The sequence below is a fragment of the Macrosteles quadrilineatus genome, unplaced genomic scaffold, assembly GCF_028750875.1.
Source record: "Macrosteles quadrilineatus isolate MER2022 unplaced genomic scaffold, UCM_ALF_1.0 Scaffold_1__1_contigs__length_201487025, whole genome shotgun sequence".
In the NCBI taxonomy this organism is placed as follows: Eukaryota; Metazoa; Arthropoda; class Insecta; order Hemiptera; family Cicadellidae; genus Macrosteles; species Macrosteles quadrilineatus.
The window spans coordinates 68739767-68754598 of NW_026542594.1; the positions used below are offsets into that span (position 1 = coordinate 68739767).

The 14832-nt window shown below is 39.3% G+C and overlaps 1 protein-coding gene across 2 annotated transcripts in view; it reads left to right on the top strand.

The window, feature by feature from the left end:
* LOC128983524 (interferon-inducible double-stranded RNA-dependent protein kinase activator A homolog) overlaps positions 1-14832 on the top strand; it is an 87752-nt gene that overhangs the window by 26308 nt on the left and 46612 nt on the right. For both annotated transcript variants that reach the window (XM_054402826.1, XM_054402825.1), the window contains exon 2: positions 12681-13293. In XM_054402826.1, the coding sequence (XP_054258801.1) occupies positions 12701-13293 (593 nt within the window). In that variant the 5' untranslated portion in view covers positions 12681-12700. The remainder of the gene's footprint in view (positions 1-12680; positions 13294-14832) is intronic.

Sequence of the window (14832 nt, forward strand, 5' to 3'; positions counted from 1 at the left end):
TTAATCTAATCGTCATAAACAGTTTCCACACTCCAGACTGCTCGCCTTTCCTACTTCCTTCACCACTTCCTATGTCGCGGACCTGTTTTCCTCCCTTCTCATAGAATTTTAGGAATGCAGATACCTTAACCTAATCGTCATAAACAGTTTCCATACTCCAGACTGCTCACCTTTACTACTTCCTTAACCACTTCATACACCACGGACCCCAAGCTAGTGTCGTCATTTGATTATATTAATGATCCATACCGTTTCTGTTCTAATATCTGTGGAATAATGCTATCAGCTATTTCTTTATCTACTGCATTTAAAAGTCAACAGCTGATCATTTGTCTTTGTTTATGTGTCAAATACTGCTTCCATAAGGATTACATTGAAACTTTGAGACCCAGTGAGGTGGATTCCTGAGAGACTTTTTTAACGCCATATAGATGTTGGCACTCACCGATATGGTCTTTATCACCATGCAAAATTTGAAAACGATTGATTCAGCCGTCTAGGAGGAGTTTGCGTATTACGAAATGCATAAGAGTCAACGTATAAGAGCTTCGCTCGCTCCGCTCAATAAGTTGTTCAGTATAAAAACATTTTCCATAATATTTCTGGGCTATTTACAACTCCTTATTCTAAAAAGAAGAAGGGAACTCGCGCTGCTGAAATTTTAGGATTAGTGCATTCAGACTTATGCGGCCCAGTGAATGTTAGTTCGCATGGAGGAGCTCAATATTTACTAACTCTCACTGATGATTTTTCAAGAAAGACATTCGGCTACTTTTTGAAGCAAAAGAGTGAAGTTGTTCCAAAATTAAAGAATGGAAATTGCTTGTAGAAAATGAGACTGGGAAAAGATTGAAGAAACTCCGTACTGATAATGGAGGTGAATTTGTGAACAAAGAGCTAGAAGATTTTCTTAAAGCTTCTGGAGTACAACATCAAACAACTGCTCCATACTCACCATCTCAAAATGGCGTCAAAATGGCATCTCAAAAATCGTACAATTTTTTAGAAGACTCGTTCTCTGCTGCATGATTCTGGGTTGGACAAAAAGTATTCGGCTGAAGCAGCTAATCACTGTAATTTCTTTGAAGAATCGGTCTCCTAATCTGTTTTTGGGAGAACACCGGAAGAGGTGTGGTCCGACAAGAAGGTTGATCTTAGTCATTTGCGAGTTTTTGGTTGCAAAGCTTTTGCTCACGTACCAAGTGGACAAAGAAAGAAGCTGGATCCCAAAAGTCATGAGTTGATTTTTGTTGGTTACTGGCAAAACTCTAAAGCCTACAGACTTGTTGATCTAAGATATCCCTCTAAGATAATCATATCCAGAAATGTTGTGTTTTTAGAGGAAAAACCAGTTGAAGGGGGAGAAGTGAGGGATAACAAATCGTATAAGATTTTAGATCTATCAAATGACTCAGAGAGTAGAGCCGTAACTGAGAATGGTGTTAATGATGTCATAGCTGAGAATGTAACAAACCGGAAGAGGAGATGTATACAACTGATGATCATGAAGCAGAACCAGAGGTGAAAAGGTATCTACAGAGACAACATAACCCAAAGGACATTGGACCATTTAAAGTGTATAATGTGGTTCATGATCATACACCAATTCATCATTTGGATTTGTCAACCGCTTTTTTGAACAGACAGCGGAAAAAAGCCCTATATATTCAACAGCCTGAAAACTTTGTTGTGTCAAGAAAAGAAGACAAAAGGTGTTCCTGGCCCAATGCATCAAGAGTTAGTGCAATTAATCGGACTGGATCGAGTTGATAAACATTAAGGGGTGGTGTTAGAGAAGTAATATTTCTCATCTTGTCTTTACATCATCTCCTGATAAAATGTTAATTGTTTTGTTTACCTTTTGTATGTTATGGTTTGGTGTAATTGTTAAAAAGATGTATTAATAATTTTTTCCGTATAAAACATTTTCCATGATATTTCTGCGCTATTTATTACATTACCTAACTATTAAGAATAACGTAGGAATTTTAATTTGCACTTCTTGGAATTTTCTCCTTAACCCTTAGATATACATCAATGCTTCAGAAAGAAAATGCAAAATTTTATGTTTAAAAATAGGGTCAAAAATGGGAAAAAACAATCTTTACCCCATAAACCCCGATTCCCGTAGTCCGATCATGTTGGTTCACAAACTAGTTAGAATAAAATGTAGGTTATACATATGGGTACCAAATTTCATCAAAATCCGATCATTTTTGTTCGAGTTATTGCCCTAGCGGACACGAGTGTACAGGGTGGAAAAAAAGTTACAGTTGTACAAAGTTACTGGGCATTAAGATAATTTTAACACATTATTCAAAGATGCACTACCTCTTCAGGAGGACGGCCCGCTAGGAGTCAGAAGAAAATATTAAAAGTATGCATAAGTTAATATGAACATCAAATTAAAGGTCTTTGTTAGTAAAATACAATGCCGCAAATCCGAACTCTCAAATAGACAACTCGAGTAAAAAACGACATCTATCCAAAGATGCATTAAATTTGCTATTATACGCTACCTCCTCAGGGGGCCTGCTGGAAGTTGGAAGAAAATCATAATCATATTCGTAGGCCGATACGCACATCAAATTAAAGGTCTTTATTAGTAGAATATAATGCCACAAATTTGAGTTCAAAAGAACATTTGAGTATAAAATGGCAGCCATTCAAATATTCACAATGACAGATTCATGAGACCTATGGTAATTTCCCTATATGGTCTCATGCGTGCTTAAGGTTTGAATATTTGCACTATCACTGTCCATTTCCAAATTAAGGTAAGCGTTTCTTAAATCTATTATACAAAATTAACTTCCACCATTCATGTTGACGAATTGCGTAACTTCTAATTTGGGAATAGGTTGGTGTTCACCTTGGATCTGCTTGTTTTCTGTCACTATGTAATCCGCACATATTCTTATATCTCCATTAAGCTGGACTACTGGAACGATTGGTTTTCCCCACTCAGATTCTTGTGTCTTCAAAATTATTCCTGCTTCCTCTAAGCAGTCAAGTTCTTGTTTGACTTTTAGTTTTAAGGCATACAGTACAGATTTAGGCTTCATAAACACTGGACAAGCACCATCGATTAGTTGTAAGTGTCAAGTTGATCTGGAATCTTACCCATCTTACCTGGCTCGAACACATCTTTAAATTTCTCTAAAAGGTTGCCAAGACCACCTACTTTTGGGTATCGTAGTGCCTTTTAGTTCAGCCCAGTCTAACTGTTCCTCTCGCAGCCAATCTCGACCAAAGATTGTGTCAAGGTTGTCATCCTCAATTTAAAGTTTACCTGTAAATTCTTGATCTTTGTATGTACTATCTACAAAAACAACTCCTTTTGGTTTGAAAACTTCAGGAGTGTATGTTCGTAGCTGAACTTAAGTTTAAGCGTCTATCAGGGTGTCTAGTAGTCGGGAAAATCGGGAAAGTCGGGAATTAGTATTGAATTTTAAAATGGTCTTGAAAGTCGGGATTTAGTCTTAAATTTGATTTCAAAGTCGGGAATTTTTATGATTTTGCCGCGATCGTCGTCCTCCGTTTACGTAACCGCGAAGCCAATGATGATTGTCCTCACGGCCTCGGGAAATGTTCACGATTTTGCCGCGATAGTGGACAACGACGATAACGTTTCCGAAACCATGGGAGACGACGATGACGTTTCGGTGACCGCGGGAGATGACGATGAAGTTTCCGTGACCGCGGGAGACGACGATGATGTCTACACGGCCGCGGGAAATGTTCATGATTTTGTATGTATGTTTTTAATATGAACATCAAATTAAAGGTCTTTGTTAGTAAAATACAATGCCGCAAATCCGAACTCTCAAATAGACAACTCGAGTAAAAAACGACATCTATCCAAAGATGCATTAAATTTGCTATTATACGCTACCTCCTCAGGGGGCCTGCTGGAAGTTGGAAGAAAATCATAATCATATTCGTAGGCCGATACGCACATCAAATTAAGTCATAACCCAAAAAAACCTAAATAACCCAACATAACCCAAAGGACATTGGACCATTTAAAGTGTATAATGTGGTTCATGATCATACACCAATTCATCATTTGGATTTGTCAACCGCTTTTTTGAACAGACAGCCAAAAACTGATTGCCCTAGCGGACACGAGTGTACAGGGTGGAAAAAAAGTTACAGTTGTACAAAGTTACTGGGCATTAAGATAATTATGAATTGTCTTGAATTGATTGTTGTCAATTCGTAGTCTATGCCGTGAAAATTTGGAATAGACTACGGAGTTGTCCAGGGCAGTACGCTGGGACCATCCCTTTTTTTGATTTATATAAACAATTTAGACAAACTTCCAATCACAGGAAAGCTCTTTCTATTTGCTGACGATACTGCAATTATATTCAAAGGTAATACTTGGGACCAAACATTCAATGCAGCGCAAACAGATATGTTCCTTATGCAAAAATGGTTCTCCCAAAATGTATTATCAATGAATGTTTTAAAAACTAAATATATGCCGATTTTCCTCAGACAAAGTAGTGAGCCTCCCGCCAACCTCAGGCTAGTGATGCACGTTTGTGGAGATTCAGGTAACTCTACCTGTGGTTGTTTACATTTGGAGAGAGTAGATCATTACAAGTACTTGGGAGTGATATTGGATAGTAGGTTAAGATGGGAACCCCATATTGAATATTTGAAGACAAAACTTAGAAAATTAATTTATGTTTTTAGAAACGTATGCGACATTTTAAACATTGATGAGATAAAAACTGTATACTATGCATTTGTCCAATCAATACTTCAATATGGAATTATAGTATGGGGAGGAGCTAGTAATAATATTTTAAATCCATTGTTCGTCATACAAAAACTAATTATTAAAATAGCTTTCCAATTCAACAGGCGTTTCTCTACAAATTTATTGTTCAAAAATACTCAATTACTTTCGGTGCGTCAACTTTTTATAAAAACTTTACTTATATATACCTATTCCAATCAAGATTTGATAGTGACGCCAATCACGCATAATTATCCCACCAGAGGAGCTGTTAATGTAGGTATGCAGGTACCCAGAGTTTTCAAATCTGCAAACCTCACCAATGCCTTTTATATTGCGAATTTTTTGTATAGGAATATACCATCAGAGATTAGAGATCTACAGGTATCTCTTCCAGTTTACAAACGTTCGATAAGCAGTTGGCTGTCGGAGATTGGGCTCGATCAGTCTGAGACACTTATCAGCTCAGTATACAATACCTAACAATAATTAGTACACAAGAACACCAAACAATATTTAGCGTACAGACATCAGTAAATGCAACTCCATCCACTCGACTACTTGTTACTTAGAATTAAATGTTCCTGTAGCTGTCTCATAGCTTAGTTGTAAATAATATTTTGATTAATTTAGCTTTAATTTTTAGATTATTTTAAATTTTAAATAGAACTCGTCCCGCGCACAGGTCTTGCACGGCCTATGCGGGACTATTTTTTCGTATCTTGTATCCATCTATTGTAAACAAACAATTTTTGAAATAAAACAGATTTTGATTTGATTTGATTTGATTTTGTCGCGATCGCGGACGTCGACGATAACGTTTCCGTGACCGTGGGAGATGACGGTGATGTCTAAACAGCCGCGGGAAATGTTTATGATTTTGCCACGAACCCGGTCGACGACGATGACGTTTCCGTGACCACGGGAGACGACGATGACCTTTCCGTGACCGTGGGAGATGACGATGACGTTTCCGTGACCGCGGGAGATGAAGATAACGTTACCGTGACCGCGGGAGACGACGATGAAGTTTCCGTGACCGCGGGAGGCGACGATGATGTCTACGCGGCCGCGGGAAATGTTCATGATTTTGCCGCGATCGCGGACGACGACGATGACGTTTCCGTGACCGCGGGATATGACGATGACGTTTCCGTGACCGCGGGAGATGACGATGACGTTTCCGTGACCGCGGGAGATGACGATGACGTTTCCGTGACCGCGGGAGTCGACGATGACATCTGCTCGGCCGCGGGAAATATTCATGAGTTTGTCCCGATCGCGGACGACGACGATTACGTTTCCGTGACCGTGGGAGATGACGATGAAGTTTCCGTGACCGCGGGAGATGACGATGAAGTTTCCGTGACCGCGGGAGATGACGATGAAGTTTCCGTGACCGCGGGAGATGACGATGAAGTTTCCGTGACCGCGGGAGACGACGATGAAGTTTCCGTGACCGCGGGAGACGACGGTGAAGTTTCCGTGACCGTGGGAGATGACGATGATGTCTACACGACCGCGGGTAATGTTCATGATTTTGCCATGATTGCGGACGTCGACGATAACGTTTCCGTGACCGCGGGTCTACACGGCCGCGGGAAATTTTCATGATTTTGCCGCGATCGCGGACGACGACGATGACGTTTCCGTGACCGCGGGATATGACGATGACGTTTCCGTGACCGCGGGAGATGACGATGACGTTTCCGTGACCGCGGGAGATGACGATGACGTTTCCGTGACCGCGGGAGTCGACGATGATATCTGCTCGGCCGCGGGAAATATTCATGAGTTTGTCCCGATCGCGGACGACGACGATGAAGTTTCCGTGACCGCGGGAGATGACGATGAAGTTTCCGTGACCGCGGGAGATGACGATGAAGTTTCCGTGTCCGCGGGAGATGACGATGAAGCTTCCGTGATCGCGGACGACGACGATCACGTTTCTGTAATCACAGTCAATGATGATGTCTAAACGTACGGTACGCGGAAGATTTCATGATAAAAAACCAAATTTGCTAGTTAGAATTTTGTATTGCCGCATTATTTCTTTACTTGAAACACCACATTATCATACTACTTTATGACAAAGACAAAGAGTTGGTGTAGTATTATTTAGAAAATTTGGTTAAGCTATAAAAATTGGTATCGATATCAAGAATCGAGAATCGATACATTTTGGTATCAACACCCACTAATTTTGGAAAAAACTAGTCTTGAAAAATCTGGAATTAGTCTTGAAAAGTCTGGAATTAGTCTTGAATTTTATAATGGAAATAAACTAGACACCCTTTTAAGTATGACAAATTTTCTTAAGTTTCTTGAAAGTAGAGTAAGGTAGAGTGCTTATTGGAGAACCTGTATCCAATTACATTTAAACTGGTTTACCTTTAACTGATCAAGCCTAACTGATTTTTAAAATAATTTTTTTACATTTTTATTGTGCAGTTATTTTATGTTGGTTTGAATTGCATAGAGGGACTAATTTACGATAAATTGCTTGTGAAACCAAAGTGTTTGTCCTGAATATTGGTTTGCAAGTTTTACCCCAAAGATACTGCTGTAGGTTGACCTCACGAGGTTGTACTCGCTGACGATGTGGTCTTTAAAGGTGATCAGTCCGGCAAGACTGACCAAACCAATATCGGCCGTCAAGCGCTGCAGAACATAATGACAAAAAGCATTAACCTACTCTAGCACTCTCGTCCACTGCAGCCGGTACCCCAGCCTCAGCCTTTGTAACACCTCTTAATAACCTTGATAAGTACTTATTATAAGGAGTTGAAATTATTAGGTTGCCAAATTAGCAATATGATATAGTTTAATTTTTAGTTAGGGGTTGCCGGGGAGAAACTAGCGGCTTTATGATATAGTTTTGGAGTTTAAAATGTCGGTTTCTCCTTAAATTATATTAAGAGAAACTAACATTCAACTTGTTGAAACAATGTAACAAATTCACATGGTTCTAAATTGTTCAATTATTCTCTGCTGTCAATCCAAGTAATTTATTCCCTAACAACATTACTTAAAATCAAAATTTCAGTATTCCACAGTTAGTTCATTGAGCGAAGCTCTTATACGTCGACTCTTATGCATTTCGTAATACGCAAACTCCTCCTAGACGGCTGGATCAATCGTTTTCAAATTTTGTTGAGCGAAGCTCTTATACGTCGACTCTTATGCATTTCGTAATGCGCAAACTCCTCCTAGACGGCTGGATTAATCGTTTTCAAATTTTGCATGGTGATAAAGACCATATCGGTGAGTGCCAACATCTATATGGCGTTAACAAAGTATCTCAGGAATCCGCCCCACTGGGTCTCAAAGTTTCAATGTTATCCTTATGGAAGCTGTATTTGACACATTATGATCAGCTGTTGACTTTTGAATGCAGTAGATAAAGAAATAGCTGATAGCATTATTCCACAGATATTAGAACAGAAACGGTATGGATCATAAATATAATAAAATGACGACACTAGCTTGAGGTCCGTGACATAGGAAGTAGTGAAGGAAGTAGTAAAGGTGAGCAGTCTGGAGTATAAAAATTGTTTACGACGATTAGATTAAGGTATTTGCAGTCCAATAATGCTATGGGAAGGGAGGGAAACAGGTCCGCGACGTAGGAAGAGTGGTGAAGGAAGTAGTAAAGACGAGCTGTCCGAAGTGTGGGAACTGTTTATGACGATTAGATCAAGATATCTGCAATCCTAAAATGCTATGGGAAGGGAGGAAAACAGGTCCACGACGTAGGAAGTGGTGAAGGAAGTAGTCAAGGCGAGCTGTCCGGAGTGTGGGAACTGTTTAAGGCGATTAGATTAAGATATCTGCAATCCTAAAATGCTATGGGAAGGGAGGAAAACAGGTCAGCGACGTAGGAAATGGTGAAGGAAGTAGTCAAGGCGAGCAGTCCGAACTGTTGACCGAAGCTGTCCGGAGTGTGGGAACTGTTTATGACGATTAGATTAAGGTATCTGCAATCCTAAAATGCTATGTGAAAGGAGGAAAATAGGTCCGCGACGTAGGAAGTGGTGAAGGAAGTAGTCAAGGCGAGCTGTCCAGAGTGTGGGAACTGTTAAAGACGATTAGATTAAGATATCTGCAATCCTAAAATGCTATGGGAAGGGAGGGAAACAGGTCCGCGACATAGGAAGTGGTGGAGGAAGTAGTCAAGGCGAGCTGTCCGGACTGTGGGAACCGTTTGTGAAGATTAGATTAAGTTATCTGCAATCCTAAAATGCTATGGGATGGGAGGAAAACAGATCCGTGACGTTGGAAGTTGTAAAGGAAGTAGTCAAGGTGAGCTGTCCGGAGTGTGGGAACTGTTTATGACGATTAGATTAAGGTAACTGCAATCCTAAAATGCTAAGTGAAGGGAGGGAAACAGATCCGTGACGTAGGAAGTGGTGAAGGAAGTAGTCAATGCGAGCAGTCTGGAGTGTGGAAACTGTTTAAGACAATTAGATTAAGGTATCTGCAATCCTAAAATGCTATTGAAAGAGAGGGAAACAGGTCCGTGACGTAGGAAGTGGTGGAGGAAGTAGTCAAGGCGAGCTGTCCGGACTGTGGGAACCGTTAGTAAAGATTAGATTAAGTTATCTACAATCCTAAAATGCTATGGGAAGGGAGGAAAACAGGTCAGCGACGTAGGAAGTGGTGAAGGAAGTAGTAAAGGCGAGCTGTCCGGAGTGTGGGAACTGTTTAAGGCGATTAGATTAAGATATCTGCAATCCTAAAAAGCTATGGGAAGGGAAGGAAACAGGTCCGCGACGTAGGAACTGGTGGAGGAAGTAGTCAAGGCGAGCTGTCCGGACTGTGGGAACCGTTTGTGAAGATTAGATAAAGTTATCTGCAATCCTAAAATGCTATGGGAAGGGAGGAAAACAGATCCGTGACGTAGGAAGTGGTGAAGGAAGTAGTCAAGGCGAGCTGTCCAGAGTGTGGGAACTGTTAAAGACGATTAGATTAAGATATCTGCAATCCTAAAATGCTATGGGAAGGGAGGGAAACAGGTCCGCGACATAGGAAGTGGTGGAGGAAGTAGTCAAGGCGAGCAGTCTGGAGTGTGGAAACCGTTTGTGAAGATTAGATTAAGTTATCTGCAATCCTAAAATGCTATGGGATGGGAGGAAAACAGATCCGTGACGTTGGAAGTTGTAAAGGAAGTAGTCAAGGTGAGCTGTCCGGAGTGTGGGAACTGTTTATGACGATTAGATTAAGGTAACTGCAATCCTAAAATGCTAAGTGAAGGGAGGGAAACAGATCCGTGACGTAGGAAGTGGTGAAGGAAGTAGTCAATGCGAGCAGTCTGGAGTGTGGAAACTGTTTAAGACGATTAGATTAAGGTATCTGCAATCCTAAAATGCTATTGAAAGAGAGGGAAACAGGTCCGTGACGTAGGAAGTGGTGGAGGAAGTAGTCAAGGCGAGCTGTCCGGACTGTGGGAACCGTTAGTAAAGATTAGATTAAGTTATCTACAATCCTAAAATGCTATGGGAAGGGAGGAAAACAGGTCAGCGACGTAGGAAGTGGTGAAGGAAGTAGTAAAGGCGAGCTGTCCGGAGTGTGGGAACTGTTTAAGGCGATTAGATTAAGATATCTGCAATCCTAAAAAGCTATGGGAAGGGAAGGAAACAGGTCCGCGACGTAGGAACTGGTGGAGGAAGTAGTCAAGGCGAGCTGTCCGGACTGTGGGAACCGTTTGTGAAGATTAGATAAAGTTATCTGCAATCCTAAAATGCTATGGGAAGGGAGGAAAACAGATCCGTGACGTAGGAAGTGGTGAAGGAAGTAGTCAAGGTGAGCTGTTCGGAGTGTGGGAACTGTTTATGACGATTAGATTAAGGTATCTGCAATCCTAAAATGCTAAGTGAAGGGAGGGAAACAGGTCCGTGACGTAGAAAGTGGTGAAGGAAGTAGTCAAGGCGAGCAGTCTGGAGTGTGGAAACTGTTTAAGACGATTAGATTAAGGTATCTGCAATCCTAAAATGCTATTGAAAGGGAGGGAAACAGGTCCGTGACGTAGGAAGTGGTGAAGGAAGTAGTAAAGGTGAGCAGTCCGGAGTGTGGGAACTTTTTATAACGATTAGATTAAGGTATCTGTAATCCTAAAATGCTATGGGAAGGGAGGGAAACAGGTCCGTGACGTAGGAAGTGTTGGAGGAAGTCGTGAAGGTGAGCAGTCCGGAGTACTCACTGGATTGCTTTAGTGATTGCTAAAATCAAGTCAATCTATATATTTAATATTGTAAAAATCACAATTTTTACCGAGTATATTAAGATAATTGGCTGGTTAGTTATGTTTTAGTAGTCATGAAGGTCGCAGATTTGAGAGAATGCCATAGGCTATATTTTGTGTTTTTGCTTATATAATCACCATCACATGAAGTTCTCTAATGCATTTACTGAATCAGCCAAAATGGTTGAATCCGAAACTGTAAGGGTTGATTTCTAGATTATCACTAGCTGGAACTGTAACGCCCTATTTGAGAAAAAGCTAATGACCATCCCAGAGGTTTTAAACTTGAAATGTAAATGCAGGCTTCCGAAAAGACCTAAAATTACATCTTTGTGTTTTTACTCCCCTTAACTACCAAACCATGTGTAGCCAAACTAATTATCCTATTATTTATATCCTCACAAATGTTGTCTTCTCTTAAAACTATAGGTAAAAATTATTATGAAGCACGAATCGATACATATTTTCGATACATGCAATTGTTTACTATCGAAATTTACAACTGAGTTGACAATAGCTGATATTTACTCCATAGAGGCTAAAAAACGATTTTTACTCCCTAAAGAGTAAAATTGCTACTTTAGACCCGCAACGCATGCATTAAAAACGACTGTTTTTACTGCAGTATGACAAAAACAATATAATATGAACTCTTGATGACTCCGCTCAATTTTGTGGATGCCTCTGCAAACGCTACCTAGTTATTGGTTATTCATATCAACACAACTCTTACATATTCAGGTGGTGGTTTAGTTGTAAGGTTTTCATGTTATGAATTAGTAAATCACAGCTCATCAAAAGCTGGCTTAGGGTGTTTACGGCAATGGGCACAATCAGCCTCGTAGTAAAACCTTTCCCTTTAAAATAAACAGTTACAGCCCTTCCTAGATTAATTATAAATTAATTTATTGTATATTTCCTTGTCTCAGCCTTCATCTATCCACACAACTCTTCCATTATTCCACAGACACATCCCACCAGTCACAATTGGTAGCAATTGCTACACTACATAAAGAAAATGTACCACAAAGCTAACCAATATATCCTGGCCACATGTCATCTGTAGGACTAGTTATGAGATATGCTACTATTTAGTATCTTTCATTAAACAATTAACATTTTTTTTTAGATTTTGAATTTCTGACTAAGTTACTTTGTTACTGGCCCAGCCATGATCCAATTTGATTATACTACCTATGCCACTAATTAGTATAAGGCTTTTCGGTTAAAACTATAGAACCTTTATTATTTCTTGGGTTATAGTAGTACATTTTTTTTAAATGGAAGTACTAAACAGTCTAAAATAGGTAGGGTAGTACTGTTGGGACCATTAGTCTGCGTGTGCGGCTGGCTATGGCATGGGAGGAGAGGGGGGGGGTGGATATTACTGGTTATATCCAGTAGGTGGGGGGTCTGAGCCGCGCACACTGATTAATGGTCCCAACAGTAAAAGGTAGCATAGTCCGTTTGATGGAATTAAATCATGGCCGGGCCAGTGACATGCTAGGTTTTTGATGAGTTTAGACATAGCTATTGATTAATATCAATAATAATGTTTTTATTATTTTAGTCAAGTTACATAACTGTCAAACCTAGTAATGTAGATGAAACAAATAAATAAACTATTAAATTGCATTACAAATTACTAACTTATTTAGTACTATAATACATTGTTTTATATTGTTTCAGAACAAGTTGTTTCTTTACTAATGGCTAGTAAAGAAGACAATCCAGTTGGATTCTTGCAAGAATTATGTCAAAAGCATGGTTATGCTTTCCCTCAATTTGAAGAGGTAGACGATTCAGGCCCAGACCACGAAAAAATGTTTACTGTTAAATGTAAATTTCAAAATGTTGAGGCATTGGGTAAAGCCCGAACTAAGAAAGCAGCTAAGTCTGAAGCAGCGAAAAACATGATTTTAGTTTCTTTGGATAAATGTTCAGTTGAGACTAGAAAGGAAGACAGTAATGCAGATTCATCAGAAAAAACATCACCCGTGGGAAATAAAAACCCTGTTTCAATGCTCAATGAGTTCAGTCAAAAAAAAGGTCTGCGGCCACCTAAATTTGAAGTAGTGTCGAGTGTGTCTGGCTTTGTTTCCACTTGTAGTTTGGAAGGAAACACAACATATGGCCATGGTGATAACAAAAAGACTGCAAAAACTGAATCTGCAAATAAAATGTGCATACTCTTAAAGTTAAGACATGAAAAAGACACTTTATCAATAGATAAGGATGATGCAAATTTAGTCGTAGAAGTAGAAAACCAATTAAACTTGGCTGAATATGAAGAACCCCACAGGTATTTGGTTAAAAATTCCTTACTAAGCTTATATTCTCAACTAGTGTCCAAAACCGGTGGAAGAATGATCACGAAGAAGGCAAAATCGTCACGTGACAGAGAGAAAATTTTGAAACGTACGTTTTTATGTCCCTGGCCTTTTACTTCCTAGATACTGTATATGTAGTTTATCATTGTGTGTTTTAATATTTTTTGGGATGGGGGCAGCATGTTACACACAATTATTTGGCTTTAAATAGGTTCTAGGTATTTTTTTTGTATTTCTAAAGTCTAGAAACTCACGACCGTCACGTGTCCCTAGGGTACATTTTGCAACTTTCATGCTGTTTTTAGAATAATTATTCATGCCGAAATATATGATGTCATATTTTTATTACATCAATAGTTATTAATCTTACGAAAAAGGAGCATATGATAATTTTGTTTTCATTGTAAACTGATTACCATGACTAAATAGGTCTGTCCCTCGATTTGACGTCACGACCATTAGGGAAAAATTTGCAACTTTGGAGCACGACAGTGGCAAGCCTGGCGTCGATGGAGTCAGTTTGTTTTAGAGACTAGTTCGGGGTGTACGTCAGGATTGTAGTGCCGGTCGTTTCGAGTTGAAAGGAGGAATTACAAGATCAATAAAGGCAAGTTTGTGTTTTTTGTAATTTTGGTGTGTCTATGACCGTACGCAGTCATTCGATGAAGTAGACACGGTGTTAATCTTTGTTTATAAGATATTTCAATTCCTAGATTAACCTGGAAGTCCACTTTGTATCCTCAAACATGAGGTGTAGGGCTACCGCCAGAACAGAGCCAAATAACACGTAATGTCACGACCAATGTTTCACGACCATTGCAGGTTTTTTCACGACCAATCCAGCCTTATGGATTATATTGTGTTTGGTCGTGGTATCATTGTAAATTGAACAGTTTAGTTCAATTGAAACACATATTTTTATTATAACTAACAGTATAATTGAAGGATTGTTTAGAAAGATTTAGATTATTCCAGACAATTCACGACCCTGACCCTGACCCCCCCCCCCCCAACCCTGGCTCCCCCACCCACCAGGTTGTGACCCTGGGCTTGTCCCTGACCCTCTTTATGAATTCTATCATACAATTTTAAATATCATCATATTTAAATGTTTTATACACAAAAGAAGCACACCTCTATAAAAACATAACAATTTTTGGGTCTCAGGTAAGTTTTTTCGGAGTTATACAAACTTAAAAGATTTTACTGGCTTTTTTCATTTTTTTAATTTTTTATTTTTTTCTAGAAAGACCAAATATACCAGAAGCTTAGTGAGCTGTTTATTGTATAGTGGCCATAAAAGTAAATTAATTTATAGCAAAAAAAAGTTATAAAAATAATATTAACTATTTTTAATATTCAGTTTTATTTCCTTGATGGTCGTGACAACATTTTGTGTTTTTCCATCAAAGATGCTCTATTAATAAAAAATCACCAAAGATATTGCGTTACCATGGACATTTTATGAAACTTCAAATGTAAATGAAACAAAAAAAAATTCAAAAAACGGA